The sequence below is a fragment of the Zeus faber genome (assembly GCF_960531495.2).
Source record: "Zeus faber genome assembly, chromosome: 15".
NCBI classification, from domain to species: Eukaryota; Metazoa; Chordata; class Actinopteri; order Zeiformes; family Zeidae; genus Zeus; species Zeus faber.
In genome coordinates this window covers 30,797,597-30,812,332 of record NC_137194.1, presented here as the reverse complement: position 1 = coordinate 30,812,332, position 14,736 = coordinate 30,797,597, and the positions used below count along the sequence as shown (strand labels likewise).

The 14,736-nt window shown below is 45.7% G+C and overlaps 1 protein-coding gene across 1 annotated transcript in view; it reads left to right on the top strand.

Annotated features, from left to right (window-relative positions):
* Positions 1-963: 963 nt before the first annotated feature.
* Positions 964-14,736, top strand: part of ephb2a (eph receptor B2a) — a gene marked incomplete at both ends in the record, with an annotated part of 141,791 nt that continues 128,018 nt past the window's right edge. Inside the window, one exon of the mRNA XM_080015371.1 lies at positions 964-1,024. Within this exon, the coding sequence (XP_079871497.1) occupies positions 964-1,024 (61 nt within the window). The remainder of the gene's footprint in view (positions 1,025-14,736) is intronic.

Below are 14,736 nucleotides of genomic sequence, written 5' to 3'. Positions count from 1 at the left end.
GCACAATAATAAATTACGCTATTCATCCCAATAAATCAATGACAATAGAATTGTTATTGTCAATAATTCCTTATAAAGTCAAATAACATGCATTGGGGAGGATTTTAAACTCAAATGAATTTGAAAAAATACCTTCATTTGTGGGGGAAAAAAGTGACAAAGTGAAAAACGTACTATATATATATATATATATATATGTATATATATATATATATATATATATATGTCCCATTTTTTCCAAATACACACTAAGCTCGAGTGAAAGTACCACATTGACGTTTCTACTTGAGTAAAAGAGAAGTACTAGCTCTTACTCTTAGTACTTAAACTAATAAAAGTAAAAGTACTTCATACTACTTTTAGTCTACAGTAATACTACAGTCATATTCAGTCTTAATACTATAATCTCTCATAATACGGCATAAAGTACTACTCGCGCTCAGCATATCCTGATTTGTCTTGCTTTTGATAGATAGAAATAAGAAATTTAAAGAATGTACATTGATACAAATACATAAAAGAAAAATTGTATGACTGTGATAGAAATGTAGGATAATAAAAAGTAAAGATATTTGCTTTTCAACGTAGTGGTGTAAAAGTCGAACGTCTTAATAGTAGTTGGAATATCAGTAAGTTCAGACAAATCAATTGATGTATTTGTGGTGGGTTTTTCTTTTTTAAAATAGGCCTACATGGATTTCATGTCATGTAAATGCCTGTTATTTCCCCAACTTTTGTTAAACTCCGCTTCCCTTGCACTTTGATTGAATGAATGACAACTCAATAAAAAGGAGTGCAGCTCAGTGCTGTGGTCTCTTCCACCCCGGAATTAATACATTTTGGTTTGGCCCAAACTCAGCTCGGCTCAGCTCTGCGTTCTGTTTTGAATTGCACTTCATTGGTAAAGAAGATATTTTTGATCGCATTGGAGTCTCCAGTCAAATGTCCGGAATAATAATGGATATGGATTTGCTATGTTTCCTACGTTTCCTATGGATACTGCCAACGGTGTGCGCCGTCGAAGGTAGGAGAGAGTTTTGGGTTTTAGTTTTTCTATATGCGTGGGCAACGGCAGAAACACGGCATTTTTGCACAATTGTTCGATGCATTATTCTCTTTTTTTTATTTAGTACCGCCTTGTTCCATATCTCGGAGCTCTGTGGCTGAGTGAAGAGGGAGAGAGAGAGAGAGTAGGGGCGGAGTGAAACGATGTTCTGGATGCTTGGGCAGACAAGAGCTTGCATAGGGATGGTGCTTCTAATGGCCTGTATGGATTCCAGGGTGGAATTATATTTATTTATTTGTTTTTTTTTTAATGGCTTGGGACATTAGGACACGAGTCAGCCCGACTCAATGGCTTTATCTACAGGCATATTTCCTTTATCGACAAAAATATATTCCTGAAATTTCGATGTCACTTTTAAACCTTTTCCTCGAATGTTTAGATTATTCCCACGTATTGAAGGTTGAACATCTTTCTCCAGCATAGATCGGATGGAGCTCACGAAGGCCCCAGTTGCAGATTTTTCATGTTATTTTTTCTCAGTTCTGTGGGCTACTTTTTGATTATGTGTGGGATTGCTAGAAGGTTATACCCCGCGAACAGCTCTGAATATAGATGCATTTAAAGCAACTAAGAACGAGTTTGGATGTTTTTATTTTATAGACGTGTCTAAAAACGTGTAAAACGCCTTTGGGATGCTGGAAGATGTAGTTCCTCTAATTCCACAGGAGCTAATGTTCGTTAGTTGCATTGAATACAGTATAGCATGCAGGCTGAAAAGTGCCAAAAAAAAATCACAGTACATTACATTTATGTACACTAATATATTGAAAACACTATAATTATGCCAACCCCTTCATATAATATTATCATAATATTATAAACAATTTTCAAAATCAGAACGACAACCAATTTCCCATGGATATTTACATCAGCATGTTAATGAAGCAACAGATCTATGCATAGCTTAACATTTATGAATTGAATTCTGACTTTATAAATGATCAATGAAGTTATAACGTACGTTATTGGTGATGGGAAATGTCAGCCTTTATTTGAAGGGTCATCAAATGAAGCTCCTAATCATCACATCAAATACTCGATTTTGACAGAAAAGTGGTATTATCTAAAAAATTGACAACAAGGCTGCCATTTTGTGCCAGATCTTGCAAACAAAAGAAGATATTTTAAGAGACATTGTTTTTTTTTTCAGGGTACTTCTCACCCATAATGAAATAATCTATAATCGTTTGTGTGTGTGTGTGTGTGTGTGTGTGTGTGTGTGTGTGTGTGTGTGTGTTAATGACCGTTACCCTAGCGCAACATAATTGTAGAATAACTTAAGGATTTGCACAATTACATTTCACTTTGTGAACTGACGCACTTTTTTGCACGCATATGTACAAAACAATCTCAGTGACAGAGAAAGTGAAATGGGCTTGATTTCCTTCTGGCGCTTAATCGCGTCTTCACTTCAAGTCGCGTTGCAGAAGGTCACGTGACTTCTGTCTCTCGGTTGTAGGGTCTTTTCGTATGATACGTCTGTTTCTGCCGGTCCCTGCCTGCTGTCATCTCTCCTCCCTCCCTGTTCAGTCCCTCTGGATCGAGCGTTACACCTCCCCTCTGGCTCATGCCGCCATCTTCCCGTGTCCCTTTTATGTAAGCCCAGTCAGACCCTACTGATTTCAGCCACGCCAGAAAGCATCCAACCACTCAGTGCTGCCCTCCGTAGTCTGCGCGGTCTGCGCTATCTTTCAATCTCCCGCTCCTCTGCCTCCAGTACCCATTCATATTCATAGTCTTGCAGCTGCTATTTTTACCTGGTGGGGCTGATTCACAGTTGATGTTGACCTTATTCGGCAGAGATGTTATGAAAGTTCAGCGTTAAATCGCAATGCATCTGAGCATCTCAGCTTGTCTCGGAGGTGTCTTGGATTGGACCAGTTTCTTCTTCTACTGGCCTATATTTTGTCCTACGTTGTAGTGTAGAGTGTAACCTTGCTGATACAGAGAGTGGGATGGCCTGTGGTTGTGGCCCAATTGTATATGCTTAAGTAATACGAAGGCATGTTATTTTTTCCATATAATTTGTTAAAACTCTTAGAGCTATTTCTATGCACTTTCTAAAAAGTTAGATGTGCTGTATTTCACTTCAAGTAAATACAGTAGACTCCTATTTGTCCAGACTAGGCTTGGGCAATTTTAATCGTCCAGTCACGCTCCCCAGCGATCGGGGGGTGAGCGCGCATAGAACGTAATGTAATGCAGCAAATTCGTTGTCACCTTCCATTTCTGTTGTCGTAGTTACTTCAGTACACTACACACTTCACAATAATGGTTAGAAAAACACATAAAACCACATATACTATGAGAGGGAAAACATCAAGAATACAATGAACATTAGGTTTGTACGATATGGCCAAAATCTCTATCCCGATATAGGTAATTTCATATCTCAATAACGATAACGATATACTGTATATGGTGATACAGCATATTTTCTGTATATTCAATTAATAAATTGTTCATATTAAAAAATAAAAACACATGGTAAAGCCTCTTTGTGATGTGGCGCGGCGGAGGAAGGCATTTCACAGGAGAAATAAGGACATATATATAAAACTCCAACTTATTTGCAAAATTGAAGATGTAAACCTTAATTCACCCTCACCTTATGTTGTTGTGGCGTGGTAGCAGATGGGCAAATGTTGTAATAATCCATCCCATGAGTAATTCCCCTCCATGTTTGTTTACACTTGTTCTTACGTGCAGGTGTAAAATATTGCTATCAAGCAGTTATTCCACTGATTTCTGACATAGCGATAGAAACAGTACAAAAAATATATATTTGATAGTCATTCGATTGATTGATTTGATCGATGGAGTCGATTGACCATCCAAGCCTAGTCCAGAACCAACATTTGGTGGATGAATAAACATGAAAACTGTTCACCTGTTCACACTTGTGCTTTTTCACCTGGTAACAAATTTCAAGCCGCACCACTGGATACGTGTGAATAGACACACTGACTCTCCACCCGTGATGCCTCCAACAAAGCCCCGGGTCGAACAAGGCGTTGCTGGACCATCGTCAGAGAACAGCCTGTCTGATCTCCATTATGAGGCAGTCCCGCCGAACGTGGACAGGTCACCTGCAGCGGCAGCACCCCTGCCTAGGCGTTTGAGCAGCTGTCTGTGGGTACGTGGCAGCGCCACCCTGGGAGGTTAAGGGACAGAGAGGGGACAGCACGGGAAGGGGAGACAGTGTCCCAGGGCACCAAAGAGTGATGCAGAGCCCCGGCCGGCCCCCTCCAGGCCGTTGGGCAGGGCCGGGGTCCCGGAGACTCCCATGAGGGTCATGGGGTTGGACACAGCGGGCCATTGGAGGTCCTCTCACGGGGCACCGGGAACTAACTATTATTTTAAATAACAAATAATCTAAATACATGTTATGGTTACATGTTGCCTGTAAACCAAACCTTGACATTGTTATAACTCACTGTGTTGTCTGTGGAAATAGAGCTGCAGCCACAGTGATGGACAGGTGATGTTTGTTGTTGTGAGGGGCAATAATGACATATTTACATAACTTTGACCGTTAATGCTGTATGTGGCAACAATGACCTAGCAACGTAATTTTAGTGGTCACGCCTTTCTGTGGATTACATTTTCCGATGGTTTACAGTTCCATAAAATCTGAAAAGTGTTGACGTCTTTCTGTGAGGTATTACATTTTCATGGGCACTAGTTTGCCGATGCGTTCCAAGTACATGAAACGCATCATTCATTCATACAGTTGGGGTGGACTCGACTTGACGTGGTAATGACTTTCTGTGGATTAATGTTTTTTCGTATCCAAGTTTTCTAATAGGTTACAATTCAATGAAACCGGAAAATGGTTGACGTCTTTGTGTGATTACTTTCAATTTTCAGGATACTATTTTTCCGATTTGTTCTGAGAACATGAAACTCATCATGGACTCGCAGATTTTGTTTCTTACGAATCCTACAAAGTAGGAACACAATGCCGCATCAAACAAGGGGTTGAATCCAAATAGAATGTCTTAATTTACAAAAATACCAAAGAGATCAAAAAATCAATCGAATATCAATCAAACACTCTCAACCAGGTAAAATGACACACACACACACACACACACACACAGACACACACAATAATATGGAAATATAAGGAAGAACATGATGATTCATTGGTTATATAACGCATATGAAACATCAATCAAATGAACAAAGCAACATTTTAAAGAAAATGCAGAAATGATAAGATAGCAGAAATGTAATAATGACAACAAAAGATACATTGTGTGAATGTGATGACTAACCCATCCAGTATTTACCCTAGGATGGAGCTGTAGCAGCAGGGGTGAAGAAATGGTTTTGTGCGTGTACGTACTATGCGCAGTGGCCCTCGCACTTATTAGGGGTTATTCTTAGGGGTCCTAATAATACTTAATAAACACTATTGTCATTGTTCTAGGAAAATTCTCAGAATTGTTTAATCTAAAACTATCTGGAACAGAAGAACAGCAGAACCTACGAACAGGGTTATGTCTTGTTTGAACCGGTACGTCACAAACACTTTGTGGTTGAAGTTTCATCCAAATTGATCCACATACAGAGCAGAAATTAGCCAAAAACAGACCAAATTTGATCAATATCACGGATGCGGTCCAATGCATTTCATGCCGAAAAATGTCCAACCCAGCTAAAAGTATCTGGAACACAAGAATGACATAAGCTATGAATACGTAGGCGTTGTTTAAACCAGTATGTCACAAGCATCTTATGGTTTTTCATCCAAATGGATCCAGACACGGAGCAGATATCCGTGAAAAACTGAACAACTAGTCTAGGTAATTTGGGCCCAGGATCAGTGTGGCTGCATACCTGTTGCTCGTTGTTTGGTCTAACGAGCATCAGGTAAAACCCCCATCCCAACACACACTCAGGATAGGAGCCCTTTTCATGACCAGTGTCCATCTGCTGCTGGGCTTATTCCACCTAGCCCACTCTCTACAATAAACTGGTTGTCTGAAACCCCGTTGTCTGTGTCTCTGTGCCGGAGGTCCCTGAAAACGCCACTTGGGTGACACGTGGTAGGCGAAACTGCCACAGACGCTTTATGACGTCGTCATACTATTTACTATAAACGTACAGAATCCGATTAAGAATGTCCATTCGGAGTGTGTCCAGTGTGTGGTGTAGACTCGCTGGTTCGATGTTTCCTGTAATTCTTCCACGATAGTGATAATAAATTCATGACATTTATTTTCGATACAGTTTGATACAGAGTCCGTTTTCCTCTACCTACAAAGACACAACACAAACAGCCAATCGTACAGCAGGGAAAGAAATATGTGACATGAACAGCCAATCGCATGAGCGCCGGTGCTTCCTCCACTCTCTGGTCAGCAGCGCGCAGCGGGGACTCTGACTCCTCCCGGAGCTGATGCGGCGGGTTTTCCTCAAACGCCAACTTGAACTTGAACTCGCCCTCCTCCCAACCTGAGTCCAGTGTGGCTCCCGCAATAGGAGAGCGATTAAAGATAAGATAAGATAAGATAAGATAAGATAAGATAAAGGCACTTTATTAATCCCCAAAGGGAAATTCCAGTGTTGCAGCAGCAATGACATACATGACAAAACACACATAATTAACACGTTGTTTTTGATCAACGTGTATTTTAATACAGATAAAAGAACAAAATAAATAAAATATAAATATTAATAATAGAAATAAATAGAATAAAATAGAATTTACCCAAATTTAGCTTGAAAGTGGAAGTTAAATGTGAAGTAAAAATGTGCCTTGTGCATTGCCATTCAGAGGAGTAGTTTCCTCTCCTGGCACAGGGGGGAGTCATTGTTGGTGGCTATTGTGGTGGTCAGGAATGACCTCCTGCAACTGTCCTTATTGCAGTGGAGCTGAAGGAGCCTCTGGCTGAAGACACTCTGTTGTCTGACCAGGAGATTGTGTAGGAGGTGTGCAGTGTTGTCTACTGCTACTGGACCTAACAGCTGCATATGACACCGTCTGGCACCGCAGACTCCATCTGAAGCTACTGAGGACAATCCCAGATAGGCATATGGTGAACTTCATCATGGAGATACTGTCGAACCGCAGCTTCATCCTACAGACCAACAATGTTCAGAGTAGTAGGCTCAGAAGATTGAGAAACGGGGGTCCTCAGGGTTTTGTCCATTCACAGATGCTTTTCAACATCTACATCCATGACCTTCCAGATATAACATCTAGGAAATATGGTTACGCAGATGACCTGGCCACCATGCTGCGTCAACCTACATGGAAGGCGATGGAAGAGGGTCTCAACCAGGACATGGGCATCTTGGCTACCTACCTAGCCTGCAGCTCAGTACTGGGAAGACGGGGTCGGCAGCATACCACCTTAACAACAGGGAAGCAAAGAAGGAACTGGATGTGTTTGGGGATAATAAGCGTCTGGAGTTCCAGCAAGCCCCAAGTACCTCGGTGTATGCCTGGATAGGACACTTACCTTCAAGCAACACCTAGAAGATGTGAGGGCCAAGGTGACGTCAAGGGCCTCGTTTATCCGATGTCTTGCTGTTACAAGCTGGGGGGCCTCCGCCAAGACACTCCGGATTTCTACACAAGCCCTGGTCTTCTCTGCAGCTGAATACTGTGCCCCAGCCTGGTGTAGGAGCCCACATGTCAAAAAGGTTGACTACAACTGTCTCCGGACAATAATCGGCTGCCTGAAGCCCAGCCCTGTGTCCTACCTGCCAGTCCTTTCAGGAATTGGTCCTGCCGGACTTCGACGAGAGGCTGCTACCATCAACCTTGCCAGGATAGCCCAGACACACAGCTGGCATATCCTGCATGACACAACCGTTAAATCAGTGCCTCCACACAGACTCAAGTCCCGCCACCCCTACAACAAGGCGGCACAACAGATGCTCCGTTCCATTCTGGAGGACTGGTCGACTAATGCATGGCTGGTGGCATCCAAAATACAAAAAACATAAGACGTTGACCGGAGCTACTGCAACAGGCTGCCACTAGCGCGGTGCCTTCTACGTCACACTTGTCACATCACATTGTCTCGTGCGTCAGGTCGTCATTAAAGAAAGAATCAGCGATTTCCAGTGACGTCTGGTCTGACACGGTCATAAAGAGTACCTCGGTCTGCTCCAAATGTCCCCGCCTAATCACAGAGCGCAGATTCGACAACGTTTAGAACCTTTCTCAGATGACGATGATATCTATAATATATATTTAAGGGTTGCAGTAAAGAAATTCTAATAGAATTTGAATTTTCAAAAAAATAAACTATTTGAATTCCGAAATTGCCAATCAATTTTGTATTTTTTTAAAATAAATAAATAATTAACAATAAATTATGAATAGGCTTATGTTAGCGAATCAATCCAGTTTGTTGCACAGTGAATGCACATTAGGGAGAAATAATCTGAGAAATAATCAGATTTTTTCAATAAGATCTGCAATCTGCTCCGCTGCAGCTAGAAAGGGAGTAAATTAAATACACCTCGAGTTTTTATTTGCTTTGTTTGGAGAAAAAATCGCTCTGATTGGAGCTGCAAAACTGTGTAAGCCCCAACTACTACATTTTAGCATTAAAATTTGTAATAAGTTTGAATATTAATAACAAAAAACATAAATTTGAATGGGATAATAGAGGAACATCTGCAGCCTGATACATTTATATATTATTTATTTCTCTTTTTAGTTTACATTTATTTTATTTTATTTATTCAGGGTTTCAGGAAAAGCCATGAGAATACACCTAAAACTGTAAATTGAGCATTATTATTATGATTATTATTATGATCATCGACATCGATCAATATAAAAACCCTTCTGATAACATTTTTGGCCATATCATCAAGCCCTATTTTATGAAAACAAAACTTATCGAAAATGTAATTCAAATGTTATTTAATGGAAAAAGTCACCACTAAAATGACATAAGTTCAACTACAACTACTATACCTCCGTAAATACATAAATCTGTGTAACTACGTCATATTTGACGCACACGAGACTCAACGTCACCTACCATCAATGAGACTGCACATGTACTTACATACAACAACGTAAGTTATATCAATGACAAGGTTTGGTTTAAAGTAAAGAAAAAAAAAAACGTTTCCTACAGCTAACCTTAGCAGATTTAAATGAAAAGACAGAAAGTGTTAAGAATTGAAAGGTTCTTCCAAAATAATTCTAATACCAAATTAATGTTAAAGTTCCATACATTTTGTCTGCATTACAATATAGACAAGTAACCTATTAAACTGAAATTTCCAATTGTAGGTTTAACAGAAAAATCACAATAAATTACTAATTAAAACTTAAATTTACTTATATTTATATATATATTTTTTTAATGTATTATTATTGTTATGAAAAGTAATTACAAAGTTTGTCTTTTGTCATTGTTCCAGGTGCCGAAAAATAGCCGAAAGTGGGTGTTGGTGTATTTGAGAATACATGACAAGATTTAAGTTCAGAAGATAAAAATATTGATGAGACACTGATAAATAACATGGCATGTATATGGACACATGTTTCCAACCAGTTGATATTGTACAGGTAGCATTACACCAGCACTTTGATGACATTTTGTCTGTAGTACTAGTAGAAGGGAATAACCCTGTACGATTATTGGCAGATGAAAGCCAATACAACAAGGGGAACGTTTCATATGTGTTGTCGTCCAAACTTTACAAACTCACCGAAAATGAAGAACATTGAATAACATTGAGTACACATGAATCATGAACCAATGCCACATAAATCTATGGTTCGTCTCTGAGTGGGTCTTAAAAATCGAAAAATTGTAACTCGTGCTACATTGCAAAGAATCTGGAAAACTGTAATACCTATCTAACATGACTAAACTGGACCTGTGTATTTCTGCCTGCAGCTATGTTTATTATTATTATTATTATTATTATTATTATTATTATTATGATTAAAATTCTTCTGTGTCTTCAGAAGCTTTTGGCAGTTAATACGCATTACAGCCACCAGTTGCAGAGTCTTGCGAGACTACGGACCAGGAAGCGATGCACATGCTACTGTGTGTTTCGACTTGTAGCTGGAAAGCTGTTAACGCTAAGCAACCTGCCCGCACTACTCCCCCACAGCTTGTGGTTTTCAGTTCTGTGTTGGGAGTTTCAGGTTATAACAGGCTTTCTGTTGACTGTCCACTTGCCAGTACCGTGCGTGCAGTTACAGGGCTCTGATAGGGCAAATGATAATCCTGAATCCATGATCAGCATTGCTTTCTTCATTGTTAACATCTACCTGGTGCTTGTTGTTATAATCGTTGTGCTTTACATTATCAGTTTGGTGCAACGTTTGTCATTTATATGCTTTACACACAGTTGTGTGTATTGACCTGGATATGAATCGTACATAGCGCACAATAATATAACGTTAGTTTCTAAAGAGATAAGATGGAGCCCTCTCCTCTCCTCTCAGAAATTTTATTAGTACTCATCGGAGACCCCGTCCATCTCCTCGTCCTCCGCTAAATGGGCCACGTCGTCGTTGGAGGAGGGACCCCCAGGGTCGACATCCTCCGCCTCTGAAACATCGCTGGAGGACGCAGACAAGAGAGGTGGTGGGGTCTGCGGTCGGGAGGGTTGACCCGGTCTGGAGGGCTGGTCAGGATGGCGCTGATGGAACCTCCTGATGAGGGTGTGGTCCAGAATGTGCCTTGCAGGGACCCAGGACCTCTCCTCCGGGCCGTAACCCTCCCAATCCACCAGGTACTGCAGGCCTCTCCCACGCCGGCGGAAACGTAGGAGACGGTGGACAGAGAAGGCAGGACCCCCGTCAATGAAGCGGGGAGGAGGCGGGGGAGGCGGAGGAGGCGCCAAGGAGACCAGAGCACTCTCCCGGACTGGCTTGACCTTGGACACGTGGAAGGTGGGATGGACGCGCATGGACCTGGGGAGCTTGAGCCGCACTGCCACCGGGTTGACGACCTTCTCGATCTTGAATGGGCCGATGAACTGAGGAGCCAGCTTCTTAGAGTCCACCTTCAGGGGGAGGTCCCGGGTGGAGAGCCAGACCTTATGGCCCGGCTGGTACTCCGGGGCCTTGGAGCGGCGACTGTTGGCGGCAGAGGCGTTGCGGCCAGCGGCTCGGAGGAGGGCGGCCCGGGCCCAGGTCCAGGTCCTGCGGCAGCGGCGAATGAAGGCCTGGACGGAAGGGCAGGAAGCCTCCTTCTCAAGGGCCGGGAACAGAGGCGGTTGGAAGCCGTAGGCGCACTGGAAGGGGGACAGGCCGGTGGCGGAACTGGTCAGGGTGTTGTGGGCATATTCCACCCACAAAAGCTAGTCGGACCAGGACGACGGGTGTTGTGATGTCATGCAGCGAAGGGCCGTCTCCATCTCCTGGTTCTTCCGCTCCGTTTGGCCGTTGGACTGGGGGTGATACCCTGAAGAGAGGCTGACGGTGGCCCCCAGGAGCGCACAGAACTCCCTCCAGAAGACAGAGGTGAACTGGGGACCCCGGTCGGATACAACATCTACCGGGATGCCATGGAGGTGGACGACGTGGTACAATAATAGCTTGGCGGTGCCCTTGGCTGACGGGAGCTTCGGTAGAGGCACAAAGTGAGCCATCTTGCTAAACCGGTCCACCACGGTCAGGATGGTAGTGTTGCCGTTAGACGGTGGCAGACCGGTAACGAAGTCCACGGAGATGTGAGACCAGGGGCGATGAGGAACTGGCAGTGGGTGTAGGAGACCGGCAGGAGCAAGAAGAGAAGGTTTGTGCTGGTTACAGGTGGGGCAGGTATTGACGAACCCTCGGACGTCCTCACCCAGGGAGGGCCACCAGAAGCGACGCTGGACGACCTCCTTCGTCCGCTGGATCCCCGGGTGGCAGGTGAGTCGGGAGTTGTGGGCCCACTGGAGAACCTCGGACGGAGGTCAGGCATGATGAACAGACGGTTGGGCGGACATGCGCTGGGTCCAGGTTGGTCCTGGGCGGCAGCTCTGACCTTCTCTTCCACCTCCCAGGTGAGTGTGGCAACTAGACAGTAGGACGGTAGAATGGTGTCAGGGTCAGCAGCGTCTTCCTCCTCCTCCTGGAACTGCCGGGACAGGGCGTCAGGTTTGATATTGCGTGACCCCGGCCGATAGGAGAGGGAGAAATTGAACCTTGTTAGGAAGAGCGCCCAACGGGCCTGACGGGAGTTCAGTCTCCTGGCGGACTGGATATACTCCAGGTTCTTGTGGTCGGTCCACACCAGGAACGGCAGCTGGGTTCCCTCTAGCCAGTGTCGCCAATCCTCCAGGGCCAATTTGACGGCAAGAAGCTCCCTATTCCCGATGTCGTAGTTCCTCTCGGCCGGGGTTAAACGCCTGGAGAAGAAGGCGCAGGGATGAAGCTTCTGGTCGGAGGCGGTTCTCTGGGACAGAACAGCTCCGACTCCCACATCAGAGGCGTCCACTTCAACCACAAACTGCCGTTCAGGGTCAGGCAATACCAGAATGGGGGCTGAAGTGAACCGTGCCTTCAGGGCCAGGAAGGCGTCGTTGTCGGCGGCGGACCACCGAAACGGCACCTTGGAGGAAGTTAGGGCTGTGAGGGAGCAGCCACCGTGCTGTAGCCTCAGATGAACCTCCGATAGAAGTTGGCAAAACCGAGGAAGCTCTGGAGTTGTTTGTGGGTGTCCGGGGCGGGCAGGGTGGTGACGGCGGAGACCTTAGTGGAGTCCATCTGGATGGTCCCCCTCCCTACGACGTACCCCAGGAAGGAGACGGACGGGACGTGAAACTCCCAATTCTCCGCCTTCACAAAGAGTGAGTTCTCCAGGAGGCGCTGCAGGACCGTCTGGGCGTGGTGGACGTGCTCAGCTTGGGATCGGGAGAAGATCAGCATGTCGTCGAGGTACACAAAGACAAATTTGTTGAGCATGTCCCTGAGTAGACTCCCTCCAGGAGTTCGAAGGCTGATGAGATGAGGGGCAGGGGATAGCGGTTCTTGACCGTAATGTCGTTGAGACCGCGATAGTCAATACAGGGGCGAAGCGACTTGTCCTTCTTCTCCACGAAGAAGAAGCCCGCCCCCGCCTGGGATGAGGAGGGACGGATGATGCCCGCCGCCAGGGCATCATTAATATAGGTGTCCATGGCCTCTCTCTCCGGGGCGGACAGGGAGTACAGGCGGCCTCTGGGGGGGGTGGAGCCGGGCTGGAGGTCGATGGCGATATCGTACGGCCTGTGCGGGGGAAGGGATGTCGCCTTGGCCTTGCTGAAGACCTCCCTGAAGTTGAGGTACTCGGCAGGGACCCCCAACATGTCGGACCTGATGGCACGCAGGACCCAGCATAGCCCCTGTGGTCCAGTCAAGGTGTGGGTTGTGATGCCGGAGCCAGGGGAACCCCAGGAGGAGAGGGTGACGAGGTGAGTGCAGGATGCAGAACTGTATCGTCCCGTGGTGGTTGCCAGACAGGAGCATGCAGATGGGCACTGTCTGATGGATGACTGTCCCCAGGAGGCGGCCATCCAGGGCAGTGGCAGGTACCAGAGAAGGCAGGAGAACGCGACCAACAACCAGCTGCCGTGCTAGGTTATCGTCGATGATGTTAACATCGGAACCAGAGTCAATAAGTATGGCGAGGGAATGTGAGCCTTGGGGCAGGAGCAGCCGAGCCTGGCAGAGGGGGCGTAGGTTGGAGGGGGATTTGGAGGTGTGGCTCACCAGGACCTCCTCCCTCACTGGCGAGCCCGGCCCTTTTACCGGACACCCGTAAATGTAGTGTCCAGCTAGACCGCAGTAGAGGCAAAGGTTCCCCACCCGGCGTCTCTCCTCCTCTGGGGTGAGGCTAGACTGGCCAACCCGCATGGGAGAGGCCTCACTCGTGGGTTGACGGGCCAGAAGAGCTGGCGGCCCGGAGGAACCTGGAAGATGGGTTGCTGGCGCTCCACTTGCCTCTGACGCCTCTCTCGCTGCCGGGCCTGGATACGTCGGTCGATACGGGAAGCAAGCTCAATGATGCCATCGAGAGAGGTGGGCAGGTCGTGGGAAACTAGCTCATCCCTTACGTACTCTGCTAATCCCATCAGATGCGTGTCAATCTGGGCTGCCGGGTTCCACTCGCTCAGTCGAGCCTGGGTGTGGAAGTCGATCGCGTAATCGACCACGGAGCGGGACCCTTGACTGAGACCCAGGAGACCACCAGCAGCATCGGGACCTCGTGATGTCACCCCGAACACCTTGCGGAGCTCGACGGTGAAGGCGTGGAAGGAGGAGCAGGCTGGTGTGCGTCGTTCCCACTCGGCCGTTCCCCATAGCCGAGCGCAGCCCGTCAGGTGATTTACGGTTAACGCCACCCTGGCTTCCTCGGAAGCGAAGGTGTGGGGCTGCAGAGCGAAGAGGATGGAACAGTTCGTAATGAACGGACTACAGCCGTCTGCGTCTCCGGCGTATTCTACGGAATATTCTGCATTTATCCTAACACGTGACAATTTAAGACCACTTTCTGTACACTCAATGGTAATGCCTAATTAACACATCAGTTCTCGGCCACATAGGTGAACATGGCAACAGTTTGAGAGTATGAAGATGACGTAATGTTGTGGTGTTCGCTTCATTGCCACTGTCATTACATCTATAGGTACAGTGAAACTCTGCACCTTCAGGGAGCAAAACAAAAACACCTCAGTTGGATGGCTCAGGAGCTGGAAAC